The sequence below is a fragment of the Lepisosteus oculatus genome, chromosome 10 (genome assembly GCF_040954835.1).
Source record: "Lepisosteus oculatus isolate fLepOcu1 chromosome 10, fLepOcu1.hap2, whole genome shotgun sequence".
Classification (NCBI taxonomy): Eukaryota; Metazoa; Chordata; class Actinopteri; order Semionotiformes; family Lepisosteidae; genus Lepisosteus; species Lepisosteus oculatus.
The window spans coordinates 1,541,722-1,568,544 of record NC_090705.1 but is presented as its reverse complement, the minus strand read 5'-3'; the positions used below and the strand labels follow the sequence as shown (position 1 = coordinate 1,568,544).

The 26,823-nt window shown below is 45.8% G+C and overlaps 2 protein-coding genes across 2 annotated transcripts in view; both read left to right on the top strand.

Moving 5' to 3' along the window:
- The first annotated feature begins 1,829 nt into the window (after positions 1-1,829).
- sp4 (sp4 transcription factor) lies at positions 1,830-16,632 on the top strand. The gene is made up of 6 exons (XM_006636043.3): positions 1,830-2,486; positions 2,881-2,966; positions 3,549-5,082; positions 13,027-13,246; positions 13,696-13,895; positions 14,424-16,632. The coding sequence occupies exons 1-6, from the start codon at positions 2,480-2,482 to the stop codon at positions 14,666-14,668; spliced, it is 2,292 nt and encodes a 763-aa protein (XP_006636106.3). The 5' UTR covers positions 1,830-2,479; the 3' UTR covers positions 14,669-16,632.
- A 2,191-nt stretch (positions 16,633-18,823) lies between these two features.
- Positions 18,824-26,823, top strand: part of si:dkey-233k19.3 (dynein axonemal heavy chain 11) — a 75,983-nt gene continuing 67,983 nt past the window's right edge. Inside the window, exons 1-8 of the mRNA XM_069194733.1 lie at positions 18,824-19,353; positions 19,639-19,782; positions 20,578-20,774; positions 21,074-21,263; positions 21,767-21,866; positions 22,277-22,488; positions 23,048-23,281; positions 23,711-23,878. Coding sequence (XP_069050834.1) covers positions 19,123-19,353; positions 19,639-19,782; positions 20,578-20,774; positions 21,074-21,263; positions 21,767-21,866; positions 22,277-22,488; positions 23,048-23,281; positions 23,711-23,878 — 1,476 coding nt within the window. The 5' untranslated portion in view covers positions 18,824-19,122. The remainder of the gene's footprint in view (positions 19,354-19,638; positions 19,783-20,577; positions 20,775-21,073; positions 21,264-21,766; positions 21,867-22,276; positions 22,489-23,047; positions 23,282-23,710; positions 23,879-26,823) is intronic.

Genomic DNA, 26,823 nt, shown 5'->3' with positions numbered 1-26,823 from the left:
AATTAACCTCCATGTGGTTGAGATCGGGATCCGCTGTCTCCTGCCTCTTGAACCCTGGGCTTGACTTCAGACTGGGGTGACTTCTGCTATGGAGTTTGCTGCCCCCTCCCTGTGTTTTCCAAGTGCTCTGCTTCATTCCCACATCCCTCACGTTCATGCGGACTAGATGAATATGCTTCTCCAAGTTCTTCTTGCACGTTTGAGCACAGTATGTGTGTGTCTGTGTGGGCCCTGGCGTCTTGAGAAGGGAGTGCAGCCCCACCTTGTGGGTGAACTCTGGGCTGTCTTGACCCTGGCCAGGCCTGAGTGATAGATGGGCAGAGGGAGGGTGCTGAGATCATTAGCAATCAGTCTGGGAAAAGCAGAACTCAGTGTGTCTCGGAGTGAGCTGGCCGGGTTTAACAGCTAAAAGACAGGTTCTGTCTGGGCAGTCTCTCAGAGACGTCACCAGCCAGGCTGGACGAGAGGCTACACAGGGCCAACCTTTCTGGTGTCCACTTCAGGCTAGAAAACAATGTCCTGTAACAGTCCTATACCCGAGTTGAGTTCGTCCGGGATAGTATTTAATATGATTTTTGTTTTTACAAAATGCTGGACAAACTGCATTTCTTCTTATCTAGCATTCTTAGATATTTTAAAACTTCCTAGCACACACATTCTCCAGAAAATGCCAATAGTGGCACAAGAAGTTCAAGCAGGCAGCTGGGTCAGAATGCTTAGGCTGCAAAGGAACATTTAAAGGTGTATTCCCTGCTGAAAAGAGAAGAAAAGAGACACAACTTTTCTGCTATGGAGCCTTTTTCAGGTGTCATTAGGACACTTTTTGTTCTATAATAGAGGCAGTCCATGAGATTAGGAGGTTAAATCAAAGTTGAATCAAGCACCAAATTTAGGTAAGCCAGACATTCAGGTAGGGGGCTGAATTTATGTGATAGTTGTACAATAATCCAATTCAAGCTTTATTATCTTCTGGGGAAAAATGTTTTATGTCAAAGTCAAATACAGCAATACATCAACAACATCATCAACAGATACAGTACAGCAGTGTTTCAGAAGATAAGGGAGTTCCTTTATGTTGAGAGAGAGATTGCAGAGGTAGTGAAAGATTTCCTAAATCTATTCCCGTGACACAGGGGACACAGAAGCGTGCAATTAAAAAAATATATCTTTTTATGAGAATTTATCGTTTTTTATACTTTTTTCCCTTAAAGTAAAACAATGCAAGACGTTTTCATGTTTATTTCATCTCACAACTACGCATTCGACCTAAAATGTGGAACTAGAAGTTTGTATTTTACTCAGATGAGTGCAAAAGACATTCCACTACCATCATGCCTTAACACTTAAATAAGAAATAAGAACATCCTGATTATATTTTCTATAAAAGAACAGCAGAATAGGCGAGGACTGTGATTTAAACCAGACAGACTCTGCTTTGACGGTCTATAGACACTCGGCGTCTTCGCGAAGCACTAAGAAACCAGAGACCTGAAGCAACAGGTCCCGCTCTCTCCACATGGCACAATCCTGAAGGAGTCACCCAGAGGCTGGGAGAAAACCAGACACCCGTCCCTCCCCACCTCCCCTGTCACTTTTGCCCAACCCCCACAATAAACACCGATCCCTCCCTTCCCCTCTCCCCTCAACCAAGCTTGATTCCACGTACCACCTCCCCCCCCCTCCCAACGCGCTGCATATCGGGACCTGTAGTCCATTGAGCTGTGAAAGCCGGCGCAACCTCGCCCGTTACAAAATACAACTCCCGGCTCTCCCTTCGCGAGCGGCGGCTCCCCCCCCCACAGCCAATCTGAATGCGGCGGGGAGGGGAAGGGGGGCGGGACGTCCGCCCATCAGAGAAGACCGCTCCTCTCTTCTGTTTCAGAAAACAGCGCTAATTTGCCGGACCGGGGGCTGGCGGCTCTGCTGTAAGGGGCAGGAGGGCGGGCTGGCAGTAGACGTGCGGGCGGCGGTACGGGCCGACGACGGGGCCCGCCGCCTGCTGAGCTGGGCTCTGCGAGCGGGGGCGTCGCCCTCCGGGGGCCTTCAGGTTCGGCTGTGCGCGGCCCTGGCGAGTGGGTGGGCCCCGTGCGCGGCCGCCGTAATTGAAAACTTGCACTCGGACGTATTAAATATTAATTACGCAGGGACGGGGGGGGGGTGGAGCAGCCCGGAATGAGACGAGCGGATCCCGACACGGAGTGCTTCGCGGGCCGTTAGCGGGCCGGGACCCCCGTGGGTGACAGATGGGTGTCCGGAGCCTGGCCTCCTCTCGGGCGAGCTAAGCGCCGCCCTTCCCGGCGGGAGTGTCTGTGAGCAGCCGGGCCTGCCGATTGCCGCGGCCGCGGAGCGACGCCACAGCCCCACAGCACTCATTCGTGGAAAATAGGCCGTCCTTCTCCGGGCTTCAGCCAGCCTCTGATCCACAGCGTCCGGCCTTTTTTCTTAAACAACTCCTCTCTTGTGTTTTTATTAATGCGGGATGAGCGGTACGTTCCCCTCCTCCCCTCCTCCTTTTTCCCCTCCCTCCTTCCTGCTCCCCTCTCATCCTTTTTTTTTCCAAAGCTTTTTTAAAAATATATTTATGTATTTACTGTTTTAACAGCAGCTCGGATTGACCTGCTCGCCTTTTTTTTTTTAAATGTCTGCAAGAGACAACCTCTTTTAGGGTGTTACTTTATATCTATTGGGTCGGGTTTCGAAACACGTTTATTTATTTATTTCCCAAAAAAAAAGGAAGATGACCATGGCATGAGAAATACCTTGATTGATTGCAGTGAAAAGTTTTTGCGTTCTCTTCCTTTTTTTCCGCTGTCGTAAGAAAGGCTACGATAGAATAATAGCAATTGTTTTTTTTAAAAAAAACATGTTTTATTTTTTCAGATCAAAAGAAGGAAACAATGTCGTCAGAAGGAGGGAAATCATCTGGCGGTGATTATGCTAATAAAGGCAAAACTTCGGGATCCCAGGTAATAAGATTAATATCGCAGGGAGGCTTCTAGCGAGCTGTCTCGCTTTTTTTTCATTGCAATTAAGCAAAAACCACTTCCTGCACAATTTACTCTCTTTGCTTTCGTTTAGGCGCTACATGTGTGTCTTGTGTGTCGCTGCAGTGTTACTGCTGTTGCCTGTCAGCGCTCTGTTGAAGAAAAGAAAACAAAAAATATATCGGAGATTCCTCCCCCTCCCCCGTCTTGGTTTGGGAACAATAAACCAGTTTTTTAAAAAACGCATCCGTTGTTATTCTTGGCGAACGGGGGTTTGATTCCACGGAAGATTAAAAAAAAAAACCCCGTCAAACAGTCCCGTTATGTGGAGGCGCAGCTCTGGTAATAGAGGAGCCGACTGTGTCCGTCTGCTGTTCGTCACCTTCCTGGTCCGCTGGACTGATCTATCCTCCGTCTCCCCAGTTATCTCAAGTGCATGCATTTTTGCGTCTTTTTTTCTCTTACCCCTCGGTGCAAATTCTTAATTCACACCCCCTCCCGTCCCTTAAACCCGCCCACACTTCTTGGCTTTTCCCCCTCTCTCTCTCTCCTGTGTGGTTATAGGAGGCGCAGCCGTCTCCCCTCGCCCTGCTGGCCGCCACATGCAGTAAGATAGGAGGGGCTCCGGGAGAAGCGCCGGCGCAGCAGCAGCAGCAGCACCAGCACCAGCAGCAGTTCATCCTCGACCCGAACCAGGGGCTCGTCCAGCTGCAGAGCCCGCCCCAGCATCTGGACCTGGTCACCACGCAGCTGGGCAGCGGCTGGCAGATAGTGGCAGCCTCCCCCGCCGTCCCGAAGGAGAGCATCGCCCAGGCTAGCGCCGCCGGAGCCGGCAGCGCAGCGTGCAGCAGCAGCAGCAGCAATGACGGGAGGAAGGTTAAAGCGGCCGGGCAGCAGCAGCAGCTCCAGGTCATACAGGTGCAGAACATGCAGAGCCCCTCCGGAGGCATCCAGTATCAGGTGATCCCGCAGATCCAGACCGTGGACGGCCAGCAGATCCACATCAGCTCCGGCCACCCCGCGGCTCTCGGCGTGCCGCAGGAGCAGATCCAGCTCATCCCGGCCGCCGGCGGCCAGGCGATCATCGCGGCGCCCAGCAGGGCGCCCTCGGCCGGGCTGGTGGCCCAGAGCGCGTCCGGCCCGGCCGTCCCGTTCCAGCTGCGGCCGGGCATGTCCTTCCCGCTGCAGCTGCAGACCATCCCCGGCGCGCAGACGCAAGTGGTGACCACGGTGCCCATCAACATCGGCGGCGTCACTCTGGCTCTGCCGGTGATCAACAACGTGGCCGCCGGGGGAGGGTCTGTCCAGCTGGTCCAGCCCCCCGACGCCGGGGTCTCCAATGGGAGCCAGCTGGTTTCCACGCCCCTGTCCACGGCTGTCAGCACCATGCAGGAATCCCCCGCCACTCCCACCTGCACGGCCACCTCCGCCGCCCTGCCCAGCAGCGACACCCTGGCCGCGGCCCCGGCGGAGGGCGGACAGGACACCGCCGCTCCCGAGGGCGCGTCCTCGGAGCCGGAGCCCCAGAGCGCCCCGCCGGCCGAGCCGGACCCCCCGGGCCCGGTCCAGTCCAACGGGCTGCAGCCGGAGCCGCCGGGTCAGATCCAGCAGGTGCAGATCGTGGGGCAGCCCGTGCTACAGCAGATCCAGATCCAGCAGCCCCAGCAGCCCCAGCAGCAGCTCATCCAGGGACTCTCGCCGCAGGCCATCCAGCTGCAGCCCGGACAGGCCCTGCAGAGCTTGCAGCTCCAGGCGGTGCAGAGCCCGGCCCAGGTGCTCATCCGGGCGCCGACCCTCACCCCGTCCGGCCAGATCAGCTGGCAGACGGTGCAGCTGCAGAACATCCAGGGCCTCTCGCCCGGCGTGCAGGTGCAGAGCGCCGGCGTGGCGCCGCAGCTCACCCTGACGCCCGTGACCACCAGCGCCAGCGGGGGCTCCTTCGCGCAGATCACCCCGCTGGCCCTCAGCGGGACCCCCATCACGCTGAGCGCGGCGCAGCTGACGTCGGTGCCCAACATCCAGACCGTGAATATCGCCAACCTGGGCGCCGCCGGCGTGCAGGTGCAGGGAGTCCCCGTCACCATCACCGGCGTGCAAGGTAAGGCGCGACCACCGCAGCGGGCGTGAGCTGCACGGGTCCCGTCGAGGCATCAGCGTGCTCGAGTAGGGGGGTAGATCGAGTTAATTTCTGGTGTTGGCGTGCACGAGGATTGATTTAGCGCGTCGCCGGTCCACGTGTCTTGGCGCTGGCCGGTTCTGGCTGGTGCAGAAGTTGCTGTCCGTGCAGCCGCCCTGGGGTGATGGCTTTCCTTCTGAGAGCAGTCAGGCAAACCAGGGAAAACGGCGCTTTGGTGTGTCCCCCCCGGGGACGGAGACCGCTGCGGTGTTAAATTTGACATGTTTCGTGTTGGCCGTTGGGTGGCTGGAAGCTGGTAACCTACCTTCATCCGTGGGAGAAGGAAATTCAAGAGGTCGTGAGGCGGGTCTCCAGCTGGCTTTCCGTCAGTTTTGAGCCGTGCAGCAGCATCCAGCTGGAAAGCCAGTCAAAACGCTCAGTCTGGAATTTCCTCTGTGCAGCGTCACAGATCTACAGCACCTAGTTGATGTCTGCCCAGAAATGTCTGATCCAGATTCCCCCTATTCAGAAGGAATAATGACTTTAGTTAGGGTTGCAGCAAGCCCAGATAAACCTGCCCGCATACCAGGATTTAGTTGATCAATACACATATTAGATACTCATTTAAAAATAAACTTAAAACTTGTCTCTCCCTTATTTTATCACTGCAGTCAGTCAGTTTTCAGTTTATTATTATGTATTATGGCCGTTTGGGGAAATTACTTTGATGCGTTAAACCCTTGTTTTTCCTGAAGCACCGCCAAAGCATAGTCATTGTGAGGAGGAGACTGTAGGGTGTGGACTTGAGAGGATCTACACCCTGTGACGTGTAGATGTCCCACCATGCTCCTTGCTGAAAGCTTTTTAAATGCACTGTGGTCCCTGATTAACGCTCCTTCAAAATGTCATCGGCTGGTTCAAACATTAATTTCTCACAGGAACATAAGAAAAGTTAGTCTGGCCCAGATCCTGTTATTTAGTGTTTAATTAATCCAAGGATCACTTCCAGATGTTACTGTCTTAAAAAAACACTAGGGTATCAGTTTCTACAACACTGCCAGGCAGCTTGTTCCAGACTCCCACAACCCTTTGTGCAAATTAGCACGTCCTGTCCTGGTAGGAGGATCTCATTCACCTGTTCAAAGAAGAAACCAGGGTGTCAGCTCCAGCAGCAGAGCTGGGCAGCTTGTTCCAGACTCTCACAACCTGTTTCTATTCGGTTTGCACAAGTTGGCTGCAATGTTTGCGTTGTTTGGCATCCAAACCAAGACCTTGAATTGCACATGACTATTGCTGACAATAGTATTTTCCACATGAAGAGCTCAGCCAGTTTTCAAAGAGGCACTGCTCCAATTACAGCTTTGTCTCGGATCATGTCTTTTAGGTGAATGGGTACCACTGCATCAGAACAGCATGAATTTGACTATGCAAAAGTCCACTGTTTGTAACAGAAATGATTAATGTTTGATATGTGGGCAAAGGAAGTGATTGCAAACACATCCAGACATCAGAGGACAAGTGTTTCCTGTGCAACACTTGCTGCACTGGTGGGGGCAGTATGAGGCACAGCAAAGGGAGGTTTTTCTCTTAATTTTTATTTTCTAAGATTTCTTACGTCTCTACTAGCTGTTTTTCCTCCTCTTAGTGCTTGTCACCTATGACAGCTTGAAGAATGTAAGAGGTTCTAGACCAGAGGGGGCCTTTTGGCTCGTCTCGTTCGTTTGGTAGTTAGTCATTAACAGATCCCAGGGTCTCCTTCAGCTGTTTCAGGTTATTTGCTTCGACAGCATGGCTGGGCAGCTTGTTCCAGACTCCCACAGCCCTGATGTGTGGGTTGGTTTCCCAGCTGTAAATACAGTCCCCTGTGGTTTCCGCTTGCGCCCTCTGGTTTGTGTTTCAGCGTTCATTCTGGAGAGATCCGTGGGGTTGACTGTGAGGATTGTGAACTTGTGTATTTCAGTATACTCAGTCTCCCCGTAGTCTTCTCCGCCCAAGACTAGAAACGTTCAGCCTGTTGGTGTTGGAGATTCCCCTAAAGGACTGGAAGCTGTCTGGCTGCCTTTCTCTGGGATTTACCAGAGCAGCAGTATGTTTTCCAAAGTGTACAATTCTCTAAATGTGACCTAAGTAGTGTGTAACATAACATCCCTTAATTAAAATGATGTGTGTCTAACTATATATTCTAGTATATAGTGTCACATGTAAAGCGTTGTCGTAAGTAGCCTCTTCTAGCTCAGCATTTCCAATTTTGTATTTATATTTTATATTTTTGCTCTGCACTTGTCTATATGAAGTATCACCTGCCAGAGGTTTGCCTGGTCTTTGATTTTGCTTAATTATTTTTTTAATTGATTTGATTTAATTTACTTCGCTGCTTCTACAATGTTTTGCTGGTCATCCTAATTTGTGTCACCTGCAAATCTGGACTCTAGACCATCGATTGAATTTCCTGACAGCTGTGGTCCAAATACAGATCCCTGTGGTACCCCAGTCATCGCACCACCCCTATTTGATTTATCTGAGTCGTATCTTTTCTACAATGTGGTGACTAGAACTGTGCTTGTTATTTTAAATGACACCTTGCTAGTACTTGAAAGGAAAAGACTAAAAGCTACCTTAGTGTCATGCGCAGTTGCTGTTGAGCACATCGGCACCCCTCTGCTAATTCCCGTTCAGTTCGTGCGCTTCATAGTCTTGTAATCGCAAAGCCAAAGTGGGACAAAATGACTCTTCCGATGGACAGCTCTCTTCTAACACATGAAAGACACCAGCTGCTGCGCTCTCGACGCTGCTGTGCCTTCTCTCCATCCTGCGTCTGTGACGCAAAGCAGCTTTAGTCAGCGGAGTAACGCCCTCCTGGATGTGATGTCGCAGACTGAAGCAGTAGAGTCTAGCAGCCACATGAGAGACCCGGACAGGGCGCAGACTCCCACAGCATTTTAAAGCAATTGCAGATGTCCAGATTGGTGTCCTGCCTGTATGTGTTTTTGACTGCGGGTGGAGCAAGTAAGCAGTGAGATGTTATGTTCAGGATGGCATTTTCTGAATCCAAGAAAAATACAAGCAATTTTGGAATTTTATAAGCAGGAAGTGTAGCAGCGTCATGGCTTTTATAAAGCAGATTTGTGCTGTAGTAATTCCAGAAGGAAGAAGTAATCAAGTTGAGATTGTTGTATCCAGACACATAAAAGCAGACAGTGTAAGTCCATATGATACATTGCCTTTGGTTACTTTTCTGAACAAATTGAAGGTTTTATAATCACATATAGGATTTAATCACGTGCAAGTGACACTGAACTGAAAAGAGGAAGTCCTGAGCCTTGTCATTCTGAAACACATCCTGTGTGCTGCAGCTCCAATGCAGCATTAAAATCTTGCAGGATAGGTGTTTTATAGTTTTTTACTTTTGATTTTAAATGAACCTACAAATATTATTTTTTCAAAAAACAGTTACCTAAGCATTGTCTCATTGTATGGCTCTAACAAAGTTCAGCAAAATGACACAATATTTATTTAAAAATGAAACATATTTAAAATCACATAAATGTTTATTGTGGCATATTACTCCAGGGGTACCTACTCTTTTGTAATGGGGTCAATTCGTAAGTACTGTCCCAAAAAGTGACTTCAAAATACACATCTGTTTTTAATAACCAATGCATAGCATACAAAAGTCCATCAGTCCATGTAGAAAAGAATGTGCATTTTTAAGAAAAACATCACCAAGACAGTAGAAAATCAGTTGGTTATGAAATATTTTGAGATTTATGGTTTAGGCCATGCTTCTTCAGTAGAAGCAGAAAAATAGATCATCTGTATTTCTATAAAAATACATTGAATACATCCTCGAAGCTAATTTCAAGATTGGCAGATTTTCTGGATTTAAAAACATTAAATAAATATCTTTACAATGCATTGCACCGTAGCTGTGAATATACCAGTGATGCCCTCTTCGCTTGTACCTTCAAGACATGAAGACATTTTTATTGCACTGTAAAAGGTCTCTTTTATTTTAACCGTTAAGATGAAAGAAACAGTGTTGAGAAATATCTTTGAAGAGTCTGCTGCTTGTAGAGCTGATCACATGCTGCACAGATGTACTGTGAGTGTGGGTGCTGTTCTTTAACCCTGCCTTTTCTCATTAAAATACCCAAAGGCAAGTGTCAGCTCAGATTCTGATGGATCAATTTTTCATGCTGGTTTTCCACTCAGTCAGAAATGCATCTCCACCTCACAAACACACAGTGGTAGGGTTGGTTGGTGTCTCTGACCTGTATCTCCATGCCTGTGTATATATGTGTGTGCGTGGTGTGTGAATATACTGCATATGTGTGTGCGCACGTGGCTTGTGACACCCATCCAGGGTGTAATCCTATCTTGTGCTCTGTGCCCTCTTTGATGCCATAACCCTCACCCGGAGTAAGTGTTTTTCTGATACTGGATGATTATTGCTTGTTGTAGCAGCACAATTCTCGAAACCCTAGAGAGGCCCTGAGTTTTGGGGTTTTAAGAGGTCTGACTAATAAGGAAAGTGAAGTTCATGTTATTATTAATTTAAAGTCACACTGTAATTATAAACCATCGCTTAACACAATTTGTGTTAAAGGTCAGGTCACTGAAGCCATGGTTTCTTGACAAATCCTTTGTGAGGGCTACCAACACTCCATGTTTGGTAATGACAATGTTGATGAGGGCTATTGAAGAAAATAATTCCTTACACTCATATAGCGCTTTCCTAGACACTCCACTCAAAGTGCTTCACAGGTAATGGGGACCCCCTTCACCACCCCTAGTGTGCAGCCCCACCTGGATGATGCGACAGCAGCCAGAGTGCACCAGTACACTCCCCACACACCAGCTCACAGTGGGGAGAAGAGCAGAGTGATGAAGCCAGTTCAGAGATGGGGATTATTAAGAGGCCATGACTGGTAAAGGCCAGGGGGAAATTTGTTTAGCATATCAGAGTTGACACCTCTACACTTTACGAGAAACACCTTGGGTACAGTACTGTGTCCCCGTCACTATACTGGGGCATTAGGATCCACACATACTGCAGGGTGAGCGCCCCCTACTGCTAACACCTCTTCCAGCAGCACCTCTTAGCTTTCCCAGAAGTCTCCCATCCAGGTACTGACCAGGCTCACATCTCCTGAGCTCCTCCAGTGGACTGCCAGTTGTGAGTTACAGGGTGATATTGTGTAATATTGTGGGTTACATCTATGAGTCGTACAAGCATAATCATTTCATAACAGCAGCTGTTCCTCCTGAAAGATTAATACTCAAACTTAGAGGCAGTAGGTACCCATTGCAACGTGTGTTTGGAGTGCGAATTGGTTCAGCTGGTACAGATGAGACATAAATTCAAGTTGATGTGGTGTAATTAGTGGTGTACCACAAGGATCTATACTAGGACAACTATTGTTCTTAAATTATATCAATGATATAGCTGTAGTAGCAGTAAAAGACTTCAAGACTGGGCCAACACCTGGAAGATGATGTTTGAACACTGTAGAAACCACAAACTAAATACAAAGAGATTTAGATGAACCCCAAGGCTGGGCAAATGTGTTGCAAATCGTGCAGGGATATATACGCAGGTAGCAGAAATGTTTATAAATACGAAAAGGGGAAAGTCTAACCTGGAAGAGACTACTTACAGCACGAGGATGGTTTAGGTGTTTGTTTACATTTAGAATGAATTAATATGCAACATTTACAAACAAATATAACGTTTGAATATATAGTTAAAGTGAAGAATTCAAATTGCTGGATGTTAAACTAAAACAATTAGTAGTTAGAACAGGTATGATCTCATTGTGAATTTAGTATACAATTTTGGTTATGATGTTAGATAAAAGATATTGCTACTTTAGAATCAGTCCAGTGAAGAGCAGCCTAGTAGCTTCTGTGGTTTGAAAGGAGTGTGCTACACTGACAGGCTGAAGCAGCTGGACCACATGAGTCTCAAACAGAGAAGACAGAGGTGGCCTGGCAAAGCCATCAGAGGAATCACAATCAAAGTGAATCTCAAGCCAGAGGTGTTTAAAGACTGAGAACAGGAGACGCCTCTTTACCCCAAGGGTTGTGGGAGGGGGGAACAAGCTGCCCAGCCGTGTTGTTTAATCGGGCACCCTAACGTCTCTCTGTGATCAGCTGTGTGAGATCCTTGGATAAATTCAATGGCAAACAGGCTAGATGGTCCTCACGTCCCCCTTCATTTAAAACTGTTATGTTTTGTGAAGAGGTCATTAGGTCATTTCTTTGTGTATATAGTGACACTTGAGACAGGAGTGGGCATTAACTTAAACTTCCATTCTAGGTGTGCATGGCTGAGGGATTTCATGTGAATCCATTCTGTTCCTCGGGTTATGGTAACCATGTAAATCATGACCTGGCCATTCAGTTTCATTGTAGCGCTTATCTACTGTGTGCAGTGCAGCTGCTAAAGGAAAGCTTGACTCTCTGATTGTGCAATTGCTTGGCTTAAATTCACCCTGACAACGTTTTACCCCTCAAACTGTGTTTAGTGTTGGGCAAATAGCAGCAGACGGACAGGGGCGATAGTGATAACAGCAAACACAAGACATTATACTGTTGTGTTTTATGGTTTTGTCACTGATGAATATGCTTGAGGATTCCAAACCTGTTTACAAGCTTTAAGACTGCAGGCATTCAGGCACATTTGAACTGCTTGTCAATGGCATGTTCTTTGTAGTAATTTTGTAGTTTTTTGTTATTGAATGAATAAAGTGGAAAAACTACACAATTGTGATAGTCTTGCTTCTGTAGTCACAAAACAACTGCTTTTCAAACTGAATAGATTCAATAAATTGTGCCGGAGTAATACCCCTTATATTTAGTAGTATGTATCTGTATTCAGGTACAAGATGCTTGACTCATCCATTGTTATTGAAAAGGTGCTTGTGTTGAACAGTTGTAAAAACCCTTTTCTATCTTCTTCATAAACTGAACATTTTTCAACCTAGTACTAGCTAGGATTGTAATTATAAAGACGAGCAGCTTTGAAAACACCTTCCAGATACTGAAAATACAGTTCTTTAAAAAATTCTTACAATGAGAAATCGCATATTTGTTATGAATGTGCAGTCTTGCATCTTACATCAGCTAAAACAAATAGCTCTGTTCTTTGCGCCTTTTCTGTTTGGCTGGGTAGACCAACTTCAGTTTCTGTCCATTAGTTGCGACAACAGGCAACAACAAATTCCAAAATGTAGTGTAAATTAGATCAAACAAAGAGCCCAGATTGCACGGTGCAGTCCATTAGGCTAAATACCTTACTGATCCAGTTGCACTGTGAGCGGATCGCAGAGAGACCAAATGTAATATTTCATGTGGCACACCTTTTCCCCAGATGTTGGATTTGACCAGTACTTGGGAGTCTGGCACTTCAAGAGTTCAGTCAGCAGTGTTGCTCAAAGCAGCACAATGACTCTTCTTCTGACCTTCAGCAGTACATCGTAGTCCCAGAGTACAGCGCAGAGCTGGGGGTTGGTTATGGAGGTTCCTGTCTGGAACCGGGGTCTGTATTTCTGGTAGCATTTTGGGAGCTACAGTATTATATTATACAGTTCATACTCTGCAGATTTTCAGAGTCAAAACTGGGATGTGAGAATGGAATTATATGTGAAATACGCACAGTCCCCAACATCAGAACTGTGCATTTCCCATAAACGCCCAGGACTTACTGCTTGTGTAGCCAAGCTGAGGAAAAGCATGTGCAGGCTGTGACATCACGGTTTAAGAACCATCAGCACACTGCTCTCAGACTGATGCTTTTGCAGTCCTGTCATGAATTCGGGTCCCTGCACTGACAGCTGTAAAGAAGAGAGGAGCGTGTTAAAGTGTGCGACGGAGGAGAGGGAGTGCGGTGCTCACCCGTGTCCTTGTCTACCCCCCCCACCCCAGGCCAGCCGCAGAGCCAGGACGGCGTGAAGGTGCAGCCCGCGCCGGTGACGGTGGCCGTGGGCAACATCACCAACGCGGCCCTGAGCGCCGTCAGCCCCGACCAGATCGCGCAGGTGCAGATCCAGCAGGGCCAGACCGCCTCGGACCAGGAGGGCCAGCCCAGCAAGCGCCTGCGCAGGGTGGCCTGCTCCTGCCCCAACTGTCGAGACGGCGAGGGCAGGCAAGTGCGGCCGGCCCGCCCCCGCTCTGTCCTCGCTCCGGCCCGCGGGGGGCGCTCGGAGGACACGGGCAGGCACCTGAGCGAAGGGCCAGGCTTCTCCGACAGCCGCTGTGGCCACCCCGAGCACCCCGGCTGCATGAACACATTGTGTCGATAAAGTGCCTGTCGGGTGATGGGAGAACAGTAACAGACCAGAGGAGGTTATTCAGCCCATTTGGTCAATTAGGGTGTTGGTAGTTAATTGATCCCAGCGCCTCGCCCGGCTGTTTCCTACAAGAAACCAGGGTATCGGCTTCAACAGCATGGCTGGGTTACCTCCATCTGTCCTGTCCACACCCGTAATTCACGGCACTACCCAAGAGAATCAGCGGAGAACCGAAGAGACGGTTGATCTCAGGGACGCTGGATCATTTGTTTTCTCTCTGCTGTTGATGTCTCCCCCCCCCCAGGAATAACAGTGAACCCGGGAAGAAGAAGCAACACATCTGCCACATCGAGGGCTGTGGGAAGGTCTATGGGAAGACGTCGCACCTGCGCGCTCACCTGCGCTGGCACACGGGGGAGAGACCCTTCGTGTGCAACTGGATCTTCTGTGGGAAGAGGTTCACCAGGAGTGATGAGTTGCAGAGACACCGCAGGACACACACAGGTAAGAGGGGAACGGAGACCAGTGAAGTACTTCACTGTTGCATGCTTGCTGCTCCTGCGGCCCCCCACTGCCCTGACTGGGGCCCCCCACTGCCCTGACTGGGGCCTAGCTCTGCACGCTTAGCGCCATGACTGCTTCAGTGCAGCACGGAAAATATTAAACAGAATAAGTCATTTTGAGATGTGTTCTGAATATTTCATGTAATAACATAAGATCAGGGCCTTTTACATTTTACGTTTATTTCTAGGAATACTTATCATAGTCTTCTGAAATTTATTTTTTAAGTGTCATTTTGAGCAGCATTTTGACAAATCATGAAGGGCCTCGATAATTCACCAATACAGCGATGCTGAAGCGTTTGTTCTGCAAAATACGAAATCGACTTGATAGTGGTCAGCATGATACTTGGGGAGGAAATTCATTCTAGACATACTAACACATCTTCTGGTTTTCTGATACCGCAAGAAGGAAATCTCAATAGCTTCCTGTTTCTCATCGCAGTCCCCTGTTTTTTTTTCCCGTGCCCAGGTGAAAAAAGATTTGAATGTCCGGAATGTTCCAAAAGGTTCATGAGGAGCGATCACCTTTCCAAGCACATCAAGACGCACCAGAACAAGAAGGGTGGAGCAGCCCTGACCATTGTCACCACAGAGGACATGGAGGCCACAGTCAACGAGGTGCTGGGCTCCCCCAGGATTGTCACTGTGGCCTCGCTCTCCCAGGACTCCAATCCCACCACGCCCACCGCCTCCAGTGGCATGGAGGAGTTCTAGCCCGCGGAGTCGGGTCTGGGCGTCGCTCGCACCCAAGGTCACATGCCTTTCGAGATATGAAAGTGGACTGAAGAAAAAAATGTTCATGCACATCAGATTTTTTATGAGAGAGAAAGAATATGTACTGAGAAAAGTCTAGTAAAAAAAAAAATCTTTAAAAAAGATGTCTATATCGAGAGTCCGATAAGCACAATGACTGGGTAATGCCAGTGTGAGGGTAATGAGTGTGTGCCACTAGGAAGGGTCGTTCTTTTGGGGGGGAAATCTATTTCTATGCACAAAAAAGGATTTCTAGCTTGACCTCATTAGTTAAAGCAAGCATTAGTTTTAGTTTACTGGTGTGTCTTTCGTAACAGACTTCAGTCTTCGGACGCGACCAAGGGTACAGACAGAGAAAGACAGGAGAGTCTTCATTTCAAACTCACCTCAGCTGCAGAAGAGCTGAGTGACCCCCCACGCTGAAGCCCGGGGGGGTTCTTTTCATTCACTTGGGAAAACCAGGGAGGGGTCACAGTGAAAGGGTCCATCTGTCCGTACATGAGCAGCATGTAGAAGCCCTTAGAGCAGAGGCATACGACGGTGTCTCATTAAATCTTTTTCCTGAAGAACTGATCAGTTGGCTCTTTCCATTAACTTGGGAAAAATGATATTAGTTTGAGAGGAAAAAAAGCACAGACTGACAAATTTATAAATATCGCATACGTTTTTTTTTAGAAACGGACAATGTTAGATGCTGACTTTTTTAACAAAAAGATGTAAGCTGCCTCCTTAATTGTGCTTTACCAAGGAGGTGATACTCTGAAGACAATCTTTCTGAAACCATGTTTACATTAGAAAACAAAGGTCACGCTTTGATCTTTTATATTAAAGGCAGTTTGTTACACTCACCTCATTTTCAATAGAATTTAAAAGTATGTTTTGCTTTTCTGTTCATTTGAAGATACTAAAGTAACACATTAGGGACTAAATCGCCTTAATATGTAGAGAAGATGCAGACCCACTCTCCAGCTCCAGATAACCAGAGGGGCCTGCAGATACCTACTTTGGTTCCCCTGTGAAGAATCTGATGTTCATTGTGAGGTTGTGTTCCAAGTCCACTAGTGTGTCTTCAAAGGGATGTAAGACGGTGCCCAATTCCCATGCGGGCAGCAGCTGCTGCAGGCGCAGGAGAAGGCGGGCACAGGTGTGCAATAGCTTTGAATGAAATGACCTTTTGTGCTTTGTTTTTTTTCCATTCCTTTTCCTGTTGTAATGTTGATGCCTCTGTCTCGCATTGTCTTAGAGCAGGCCCAATTAGCAATTATGATGTTAAAATAAGTTGTGCCAGTGCCGTTATAGATGTTAGTTTATGGAGATCTTATTTCAGTTATATTCATATATATATATAATGGCAGCATTAGGTGACTGTGTACCTTCTGGTTTATTTATCCTTATGTTTCCTATTTGCCTTTTGCAAATTGAAAAACAAAGCTGTAGTGTATTGTAAGTTTTCCTATTCAGGATATAATGAGCAGCATGTTTTATTTATGTTTATATATTCAGGTATTGTACTGATAATTTTTAACCTTGTGGTCTTATTATATATGTAATAATGCCATCTTAATTTAACCTGCTTTTCTCTTACACAAGTATGTGTAAAAAAATAAAAATGTCAAAACTGTTTAAAACAGGATAATTGATACCAAACAATTGCAATGTTTTTGGGTAAGATTTTGTGTGACAGATAATTTTCCTTAATATTTTCTAGCAGCATCTCATTTGTAAATCTTTTTCTAAAACTTTTGTTTGTGTCATCATGACGTTTAATAACAGATTTTGCCAGATAAGCCTTAAAGGCTTTGGTTTATTGACATTTTTTTAAAAACGATTTGTACAAAAGTGATTTGTGGACAAAAAAGTTTAAAAAAAAAGTTGCCTGCATAATATTTGCAAGTGACTAAATAAAACTTTAAAATAAAATCTTATATTTTGTGTGTGTGTGTGTGTTTGGTCATTAGGGTTTGTAGATCTTGTAGTTTACTCATAAAATACCAAATTGTTGACAGGATTAGAATAAATATCTTTCCTTAAAATTACACATCAGTCAAGAAGGTAAGAAATACTGAACGTCTTCCCACTGTGGACACCTTCTGACACTTGCCTTTTTAGACACTGGATCTGCCTCCAGACCTGCTGCCGTTTGCTGCTCCCCCACTTCACCACTCTTCCTGCACAGGTGCCGCCAGCCGGCGATGACCGGCTGGATGGCCGTGGATAGTGTCGTGATGATGGCGCTGGTCAGCCGCCGCCACAGACGCTCTGTCGCTCTTGGGTCAGGAGAAAAGCCCACAGCTTTCGGCTGTGCCGTTGTAATCCTAGGACGGCGGTGGTCTTCATTGCCCTGCTGGAAAACAGTTCTGGGACGGAAAAGAAACGCTCCTGGCTCACATGCTTCATCAGTGTGTCACTGATTCTGCATCAAAGGCACGAACCTCCAGATTCAGAGAGTTTCTTCCTGCAAGCTGTCAAGATTACTGAACTCTACCCCTGCCACTGACTAAACTCATCTGCATTACTACACCTACATTACTGCTCACACTGGTGTGTTTTTTCCTCTTCTCACACTGCTTGTGCTGACTTGTTTTTTTTAAGTTGTATGTTATTTAATGTGTTGTTGCTGTTGCTGCTGCTGTTCTGTGTTTGTTCAGGCGATTCCTTAATGTCTTTGTATAGGAGCAGACACGTAAATAAGCATTTCATTGCCCTTGTGCATATGACAAATAAACTGAACTGAACCTGTGTGGGGAGACTCTGCTTTCACATCAACACAGTTCCAATGCACAGCAGGCTGAGTTGATCGATGTGACGGGCACGTAACGCTCACCTCCACACTTAACTTCCCATGAAGTCTGTCAAAGGCAAAGCAGCGTTCATCAGTGAATAAAAACACTCTCCGACTCTTTTTCTGCCACCTCAGATGTTTGCTGGCCCCCAGAGTTCACCTGTTCATGTTACTCTTGAGTGGTCACTGAGCATGCACACCATTTTCTATCTTGCAAGGGGGTCGAGATGCAGTGGAATGTGCAATTAATGAAATATCCTAAATTGATGATTACAGTCAATCTATTTGCAGCATCGTTACAGTAGCAGTGCTGTAAGTCTCCTGCAGATTGCCTTAGCTCATTCCTTTGAACAGAACCCTGTTAGTTTACAGGAAAGAAACGACTCCCTTATGTGGCAGAAATTAAATTTAATGGATGTGGAAATCACAGGGAGGATATACCACCAGAAAGCCTAATTACTGTCCAGGACTAGATGAGGTTACTCTGCAGTCTGAGGTCTGAGGGTTTGTGGAGCAGGGACATTAAAAAGAGTAAATTAATGAAAAAATTAAAAAAGTTTTAAAAGAGTAAACCTATTTTTACCTTCTTCTGTGAAGAAATACAATTAGCATAGTAGGCTACACAACCTACTACTTTACTGTATCTCCTGATTATAATTTTAAATACCACACAGTTATTAGCATGAAATAATTTAGGAACCTGTGTATACCGAATATTGTGCTGAAAACACCCGAGAGCCGGGTGTTTGAACCCGAGACATCCCACCTTCTTGCGTCCCGGGGTCTAAACCAGAACTCCCCTTATTGCCTGCATTATGCAAACGGTGAATTGATTGTAACATTTCTACGGAATGTGTATACTGCATACAATTTCAACTCAAACCAGCACTTCCTTAGTGTCTATATTTAATAATACAAAACAATTATTTTCACGACACTCCCTCTAACGCAATAAAATTGGAGCACTCACAATTCTGCTCAAAACGATCGACATACCTCTCCGCTCACCACAGTAGTTAAACTGGGACTAACATTATGTACGAACGCTTTTAATTGATGTAAAAAAATCTAAACGTTTACATTGTGCGTCAGTACAGGAACTTCGGCGAAGCATTGCAGTTGTTTTTTTTTTCGAGCTTGTAGAGATAACCACCCCCCCGGGGGCCGATCTCCGTGAATGGGGCGCGCAGCTAGGCAGGGCCAGATACAGCTGAAATAGTTACACTATTTCCAGGGAAACAAGACGCTACCACGCCCACCGATCCTTTCCCTTTCATTAGAGCTCGTACTTGCATCCAGCAGTTCCTGCCCGCTTGCCAGTCCCATGGCTTCAACACAGTTGAACGGACCGGCCTGTTACTCCTTTAAGACCTAAAGAACGACGCATAAGCAGATTTCAGCGGACGCATCTATCAGTCGGCTGCACAGATTGCACCGATTCAAGGAGCATAAAAGACGCAGAACTACACACTGTTAACGAAAGCGTGGGTCCCTACCTATCCTGACTGGCCCCGTGTGACTGTAGCCACACGAGGCCCCAGCTCTACCCAGACTCCCAGTCCTTCCCGAAGATTCGCCCATTAAATTGAACTTCGAGTGTTTTCAAGTTCCCACTACTGCCTGAACCCCAACAATGGCAGACGACGATGAGGAGGAACAGGTCCCCAGTTTCGCAGAAGATGAAAGGGTGCAATTTGTCGCCAACAAACTCAGCCAGTCACTAAAAGTGAAGTCGGAGAAATGGGACAGCTATATCGCCCTGGAGGAGAATCAGGCAGTTCTCAGCGACTTTCTGGAGAGGGACACCAACAGGATGTTGGTATTTTACATCACATCGGCCGGCCTTTTGGCTGCTACTCGTGAGGTAAATTTAAGATGCTGTAAGGCTGTTGCTGTCTGCCGTTATGTTAACTATAATGGAAATGCGTTTAATGACTTCTTCCCACTTTACGCAGTTAAATGTCTTACTTTAGCAAAGCAGTAAAAAGAGACCCCTCACACGACCCTTTACACCGAAATATTTACCCCAGGAATACTTTAACCTTTGTGGCTGGGGTTTTACCTGCGAATTCAGATTACCTAAAATATATTTAGAAGATTCCAACGAAGCGTTTAATGTCAAACTAATGAGCGGTGTGCTTCGGCTTAGGTCTCGGCAGATTGTAAACACAGGGGAGTGTATGTTCTTAAGAAGAGGGCCGGCTGCGTTCATTCTGACAATTACAAGACATCGCTGCTGTTCGGGACTGTGTCTCTGTCGCTGCTGGAGCAGGTGTCCAGCACTGTTGAAAAGGTAAGAGCACTTCAGCTGTGTTCCTTCACTCTTCCAGGGGTTATCACCTGTGTGCAAAACTGGGGTGCATGTACTGCAGTTCCCTGAGCCCTCAGCAGGAAAGGCTGGAGCAGTCTGAAGAGGACTCTGTGTGACATCATAAGGGATATTCACTAATACTCCAGTGTCTTGTGGTGCAGTGTATGCATTCTTCCCAGAAGTAAAAGCACTAATACCTTTGGGGGAAAAAAGTGACTCATTAAAGACTGTCTTCCTAGTCCTCGCTGAAGGTACACTGCTGTAAAAAAGGGAACAACTGAAATGACTCCACTGCTAACAGTATGCTAGCAGATGTACTGTATGGTTCTCTCCAGCACTTTGCTATTCATCTAATCAATCTAGTGAGAGGCAGGATCACAATGGACCAAAGCTCAGAGGTATTAACACTGAGAGGCAGCATGTGTTGGGAGATCTCCCGCAACTCCCTCTGTCTTTTCCTGGGGAAGTGTTCGTAATAGTGTACTAGATAATATACAGCTCCTTCAGAAGTAACAATTACAAGATACCTCACAAGGACAAAGCTATTTAAACTAGCAGTCAGTGAAATGGATCATTACAAAGACAGAGGAACGATACAATATTTGCAGTGCATTCTTAAATTGCTTTCCAATTCTAGTTATCAGCTCAGAAAAAGATAAGAAAGGAAAAAGGTCATGTTTGGGTCTGAAATTCATAGCAGTTCATTGTAACAGTATCAGCGAAGATCTAGCAGTGTTTCGGAAGATTTGTCGTCATTTGTCTCTCTGCCTTCTCTAGATTTTTGTTCCAGTTCTTTCCAACAGAAGAAACCACCAGGGGTGGCCTAATTTCACGTCCCAGGACGTCTCTCGCCATGTGGAGAGTCTGAGGAACAAGGTGTCCGTGGTGGAAGGGCAGCGCTCCGGTCGGACCACCCTGCCTATCCCGGCTGCGACAGCCAGGATCGGAGGAGCGCAGCCGGACAGCGGCAATGTGTACGACACACCACTACCCTGCACTGCGATGACAATTCCCAGTTGTTTTTTAGTTGCCTGTTTTGCCTTGCTTTGGAAAGACAAAAAAATCAAGAAGTTATTTCTAAGAAGTGCATCATGAAATAAATACTAAAGCTGCTTGGCTTTGTCTTTTATAAACATTTGTTTCTAAATATATATATATAAAGCCTAAAATGAACAGTCCCACATGACAAAGGGGGAAGATTCAATCTATTGATAATATAAAGTTGGGTCTCCAAACTGGCTTTCCTTTACCATTTAGTTTTTGTTACCTTCAGGCGAGATTACAGGGACAGGACGGTGATACATGCCACAGAGTCCATGGTGATAAGCTGGACACACCAGATCAGAGACGTGCTGAAGGAAGACTCTGCCAGGCTTCTCCTGGAGGGGTTCAATCCAGGCCCCAGCGCTGAGCTGGACTTCTGGAGCTCTAGAAGAGAGAATCTGCTGAGCATTCACACGCAGGTGAGTCTCGTCGGGCTCTCCCGCCGCTCCGGAGACGGACAGCTCGGAAAGCAGGGAAGACAGGAGCAAGCAAATGGGGAACAGGGACGGTTCCTCTCCGACAAGTAAAAAGAAGAAAAAGTTTTGTCCGAGAGGTGCGAGGAGGAGAGGGCAGAGATATGAGGCAAAGGGGTGGAGTGGTGAGGATGGAAGAAGGATTTCCATGGAGTGGAGTGTGCAGGAAAGCGCTATATAAGTGTGAGGAGTTATTAATTATTATTATTATTATTATTATTATTATTATTAAGGAACACGTGAGAATGGGTAGGGGGAGGCAGAAAGTGGCAAAAGAGACAGAATTCACAGAGGCGTCCTCATTCAGTCAGAAATACTCATTGCAGGTCTGTGATTTTACAGTCCAGTTCCAGCTCAGGCTAGTCAGATGGGGACAGTAACGTCCACCTTCACTACCATGATCTTGCAATTCATGACCATGCTGCCTAATTACACCTGTTTCATTCCAGCTTCAAAGCCCTGTTGTCCAAAAAATGGGGAAGATTTTGAAAATGACTGACAGCAGCTATTATCCCACATTCAGGACTACTGTTATGGATGTAGCTGATGGTAAGAATTGTTTAGAGGTGCTTACTTTCTTAAATGCAGTTCAGCTTTAACTAAATCAGAAAACCTGTTGTTCGTTAAGCTTGACCTGTTTGTTTAGTTTTCATTTCAGTTTCTTTTTTATTTACTTCTCCGTTTAAGCTCAGTAAAGACATGGACTAAACCAAGCACAGCACCCCTCTCACCCCTGATAAAAATAATGAAATAAAAGCTCAGATGTTTTTTGCAGCTCAGCTCTTGTTAAGCAGCTGGTGTAAGGTGCCGTCAAGGCCCAGAAGCTGAATTGACCAACCGGCCAAATCTGATTTTCTTACCCTATAGCTTGATTGTGCAAACTACAGAAAGCGAGACGTTTTGAGTAATGTTAATGTTGTAATGTCATCAGGGATGTTAAAGGAATTGTTGCTCCCCAGCTCTGGCAGAGGCCCAGGATGTGGAGCTGCACCTGCAGCCACTGCACAGGCACCTGGCTCTGCTGCAGGACACGCTGTTCCCTCAGCTTCGGCCTCTCCTCCCTCCTCTCTTCCACACCCTGGGCCTCCTCTGGACCCGCTGCAAGTCCTACCACACCCCCGCGCGGATCGTCGTCCTCCTCCAGGAATTCTGCAACCTGCTCATCGAGCAGGTAACGGGTGTTTCTGACGGGTCTGCGTGCACGGCGCCAGACCAGAAGAAATAATCACGGGTCGCACACAGTACTGGCTGAGGAAGAGTCCCTTCATGCTGTGCCGCAGTCCTGACACTTGCCAGTAGCTTCTCTGCAAGGAGAAGAAAAACAGTTTTGAAAGGGTTTATACAATGTGATCGTGTTAAGAACTGTACTCACACATGAATGCTCCTTATTAATAGCAAATTTATTGACTAACGTTAGAAACACATCAGGACTGTCTAAGAGCAGCTTAATTATTGTATTCCGTGATTTATTGTATCTTAGAACAATACAAAACATTTATTTTCCTTTCATTTTATTTGCAACACATGGAATGACATACACATTCTTTAAATCCAGTACCTAACTGTACGTTGAACACTTTGCAAAAAAACATTTTTATTTATCTTGATTGTTGGATTAATAATCTGAATTTAAATATGAATGCAGGTGTTTGTATGGTACATTGTGCAAATGAGAAGTCAGTGCAAAACGTGGAGTAAGACAGTCTTACTGCATGGTATTTGTATTCCAGGCTATAGATTACTTGTCACCTGAAGACCTCCTCAAAGGAGAACCAGAGGAAGCACTGGAGCAGGTCCAGGCGTCTCTGAAGGTCTTCAGGTGTTTCAGGGAGACTTTTGTGAGCTGCAGAGAGAAGCTTGCAGGCTTCATCCGCAGTGGAGAGACGTTCAAGCCCTGGGACTTCCCCTCCCAGATGGTGTTCACGCGATGTGACAGGCTCCTCGCACGTCTTCTTGAAGTGGAGGTAACTGTAGCGCTGGAGTTAGGCTTGGGGTTAGTGCAGGCAGCTCATGCCCAGCAAGGCACCAACTGCCCATGTGGCGTCTTTGAGGAATATTGGTGATGAAGTGACTGGTTTCCTTCTTAATGAAGGATGCTAATCCTAATACTGACAATTAGTCGTCCTCACTGAGGATAGCAAATCCTAAGTATTTGCTTATTTAAAAAAAAAACCTACATGGAACACTACTGATAGATTGTTGCTAAATGGAGTTTCTAAAACATGCAATCAGCTCTTAACCAGAAATGGTTTTTGCATTTTCATTTACATAAGTGAGAGCAGAAAGCACTTGTACTGTAAAAAAGCAAATCATTTTGTGTTGACACTAGGTACTGTGCGAACTGCACCGCCTGGATGCACGGCCTGTTAACAGTGCTGTTTCCGCACTTGTAGGACCTATTACTCATCATGCTGGAGTTTCAGAAGCTGGAGAAGCTGGAGTTTGGAGGAAGCAAAGGGAAAGTGCTCAGTGACGGCATTTGTAAGATGCGTGATGAGTTTTTGGAGTCCTGCAGAGTATTTAAGGACGGTGACTACAACCCTCTAGACTATAACAGTCAGGTAATGAGAAATATTTGAAGTTCTGTTATGATTCTACTGGTGGCGCACAGTGTTACATGCAAACAGCAGAAAAACAAACTACAAACATGGCGTCAGATGATGAGAAAAATCGATCTCAAAGAACCTACTTTAAAAAAAGTAACACCAAAAGTGTTAACATCGCTTCCATCTTCGAGGAAGATTTCCATCATCTGGGAAAGCCATTAAAAAAACAATGGAATGTGAAGATATATAGTTAAACATAGAATTTCAATTGCGAGATATGTTACCTTTGTACAGTATGCTAAAAAGACCTCATGCACAATATTTCTGGTCTGCAAAAGTTGCAAGAAAGACATAGCAACAGCAGCTCAGCCAGCACTATGATGGGAGACCTCTATTGAAAACCAGGTTGCTGCTATAAGTGGTGTTGATGGCCCAGGCAGTGGACCTGGCTGGACAGGCTGTTCTAAAAAGCCTCCTGAATAGCCAGAGCATCAGCTATCTCCTCTCAGAATGCAGGACCTTGGAGGTCTTGAGTTAGAATCCAGCCTTCTGTGGTCACAGCCAGAAAGCCATGGGAGTGCAAGCAGGTACAGTGGAAATCGAGTGGGATGGCGATACCTAGGTGAACACCACCTTCACGGTGATTCCTAGTGGTTCGCCATGCAAGAAGTCCCGATTCAAAACGTCATACTGCACTGACTTTTAGTGCAGTAAAGGACTGCAGTGCAGAAAGCAGAGTACTGCTGGCCCGGTAACGCAACTGTGAGGGAGTGTGCGTGCCTTTGATCTCCCCTGGCATCAAGGCAGGTGGCAGGTCAGCTGCCAAATCAAACAGGAGGTTCTGGAGAGTAAAAATTCTTGTCAGTCAAATTAATAAAAACACCCTGTCTCTCTAGTGCATATGTCATATGTTGTAGTTTAACTGTATTTATACACCACTTCTGTAAATAACAAACTTCACTACTACGATCAAGCTATAAGATTTTGGAAGCTCAGTAGTGCTGGATGGGGTTTCTGGTGCAGAATGGCTGCTGTGTATCTCCCAAGTGGGGCTGCTGATGCAGAATTGGTGCTGTGTGTCTCCCAGGTGGGGCTGCTGGTGCAGAGTGGCCCCTGTGTGTCTCCCAGGTGGGGCTGCTGGTGCAGAGTGGCCCCTGTGTGTCTCCCACACAGTCACCGAGGTGAAGTTGAACTTCAGTGATGATTGGAGTGGTGCACCTTCCTTATGCGAGCAGCTCTCGGATATTTTGGGATGAAAGCTACAACTGAAATGCATTTAATTACTTCTCATTATTTAGCTGAAAAATATTACTTTCCTGTAGGAAAATATTTTGCAATTAATATTGTGTTATTATATTTTTATTTTTGAGAATAAACCATAAACCACCATTGGTGGTGGAGGGGAGTCCCCATTACCTGTAAAGCGCTTTAAGTGGAGTGTCCAGAAAAGCACTATATAAGTGTAAGCAATTATAATAATTATTATTATAAATGAGACTTTATACAAGATACTTAGTCACAATGCCTTGTTTGTGAGAGCAGAAACATAGCTACAGTAACTGATCCTGTTAGCAGTGAAAAATCTGGTTAGTGGCAGACTTTGACCACATTTGTGTTTGCACAATGACCTAAAGGACCTCTGTTCCACAAACCAAGTGACCAGGCTTTCTGTACTGTGTCCGATTAATTTTCTCGGCTGTTATATGCAGTAATTTCTTCAGTCAGAGAATGCTACATGTTTATATTAGACTCAAAAATAATTCCAGAATTTAGAAAAAAATGTAAATGGTTTAGTAGATAAATGTCTCAACATGAGACTAATCAGTTTGATAAAGTTTGGGGCTTGTTAAAACTTGCCTAGTGACGTAGATACGCACTTGTTTAGTATATGTACATACAGTTAATACGTTATGCACTGGCAGTGATGGTTCAAACTGCACTACATTGTAAAGTTGGCTCAATAATCTATGGCCATGAACCATAGCTTTTAAAACACATACAATTATTTCCTTGACATCGCTTAGGTTAGTAAAGGGTTTTACACTGCCATATCATTTGAGGCTTTTTATCTGAATATAAAAATAATGCACCTTTAGTGTATACCAGGGCATTTCTAAGGAAGTGATAGTAAATGCTTTGTGATGGTATAAGAATGGATGTTAACATTTGAAACAGTTGATAAATACATTCATGTGATAAAAAATTGATCTGGGTTGTTTTTACCAAGATGTCTTATAATCCTGGCTTCAGTTAATAAATGTAATTATTTTCTTGTGATTTTTAAGGTTGGATTTGTTTTTTGTTTTCAGCTATATTGCAACACAAAGATGTGTTTAGAAAAGGGTACAGTACATAATTATTTTATTCATACTGTAGACAAGTACAGTAAGGTATGTTTAATACAATCAAATGTTTAATTTCATTAACCACTTGCCTTTGTCAACAATCAGTTGGGTTTGGACATTCCTACAGATGATATCCTTTCTAGTGTTGTGAATCAGGATTGTATAAAATGACTATCTCCTTCAATCAATATGTCTTGCTGCAATTAGCTAATATGTCTAAGTAATTTGAAAACGGTTACTTCATTACAGCCAGAATCTGACTTGACGTGACCATGCCAAACAGTTACAGTAGTTAGTTAGTGGTTTGTTATTATTTGACTTTGGTTGTTATGTGACTTTTATTCCAAAATCCCAGCGCCTTGTAAGTTTTTATCAGTGGTTTTATTTTCCTTTAGCTAACAGTTGCTGAGAGCTGATTGAGTCACACTGTGAAAAAGACCACTGTGATCTCAGACCAGTCGTGGTTTGCACTGCTGTCAATCAGGGGATTATCCCCTGCTGTAGGTGACTGTGATTAATCCAGTGAGCTACACAAGTTAACAGGACCCTCGGTGTTTCCAGGAAAGACTAAGTGAGGTGAACTGTTTCTATTAGAGGAGAACCAGCGTTCACTGT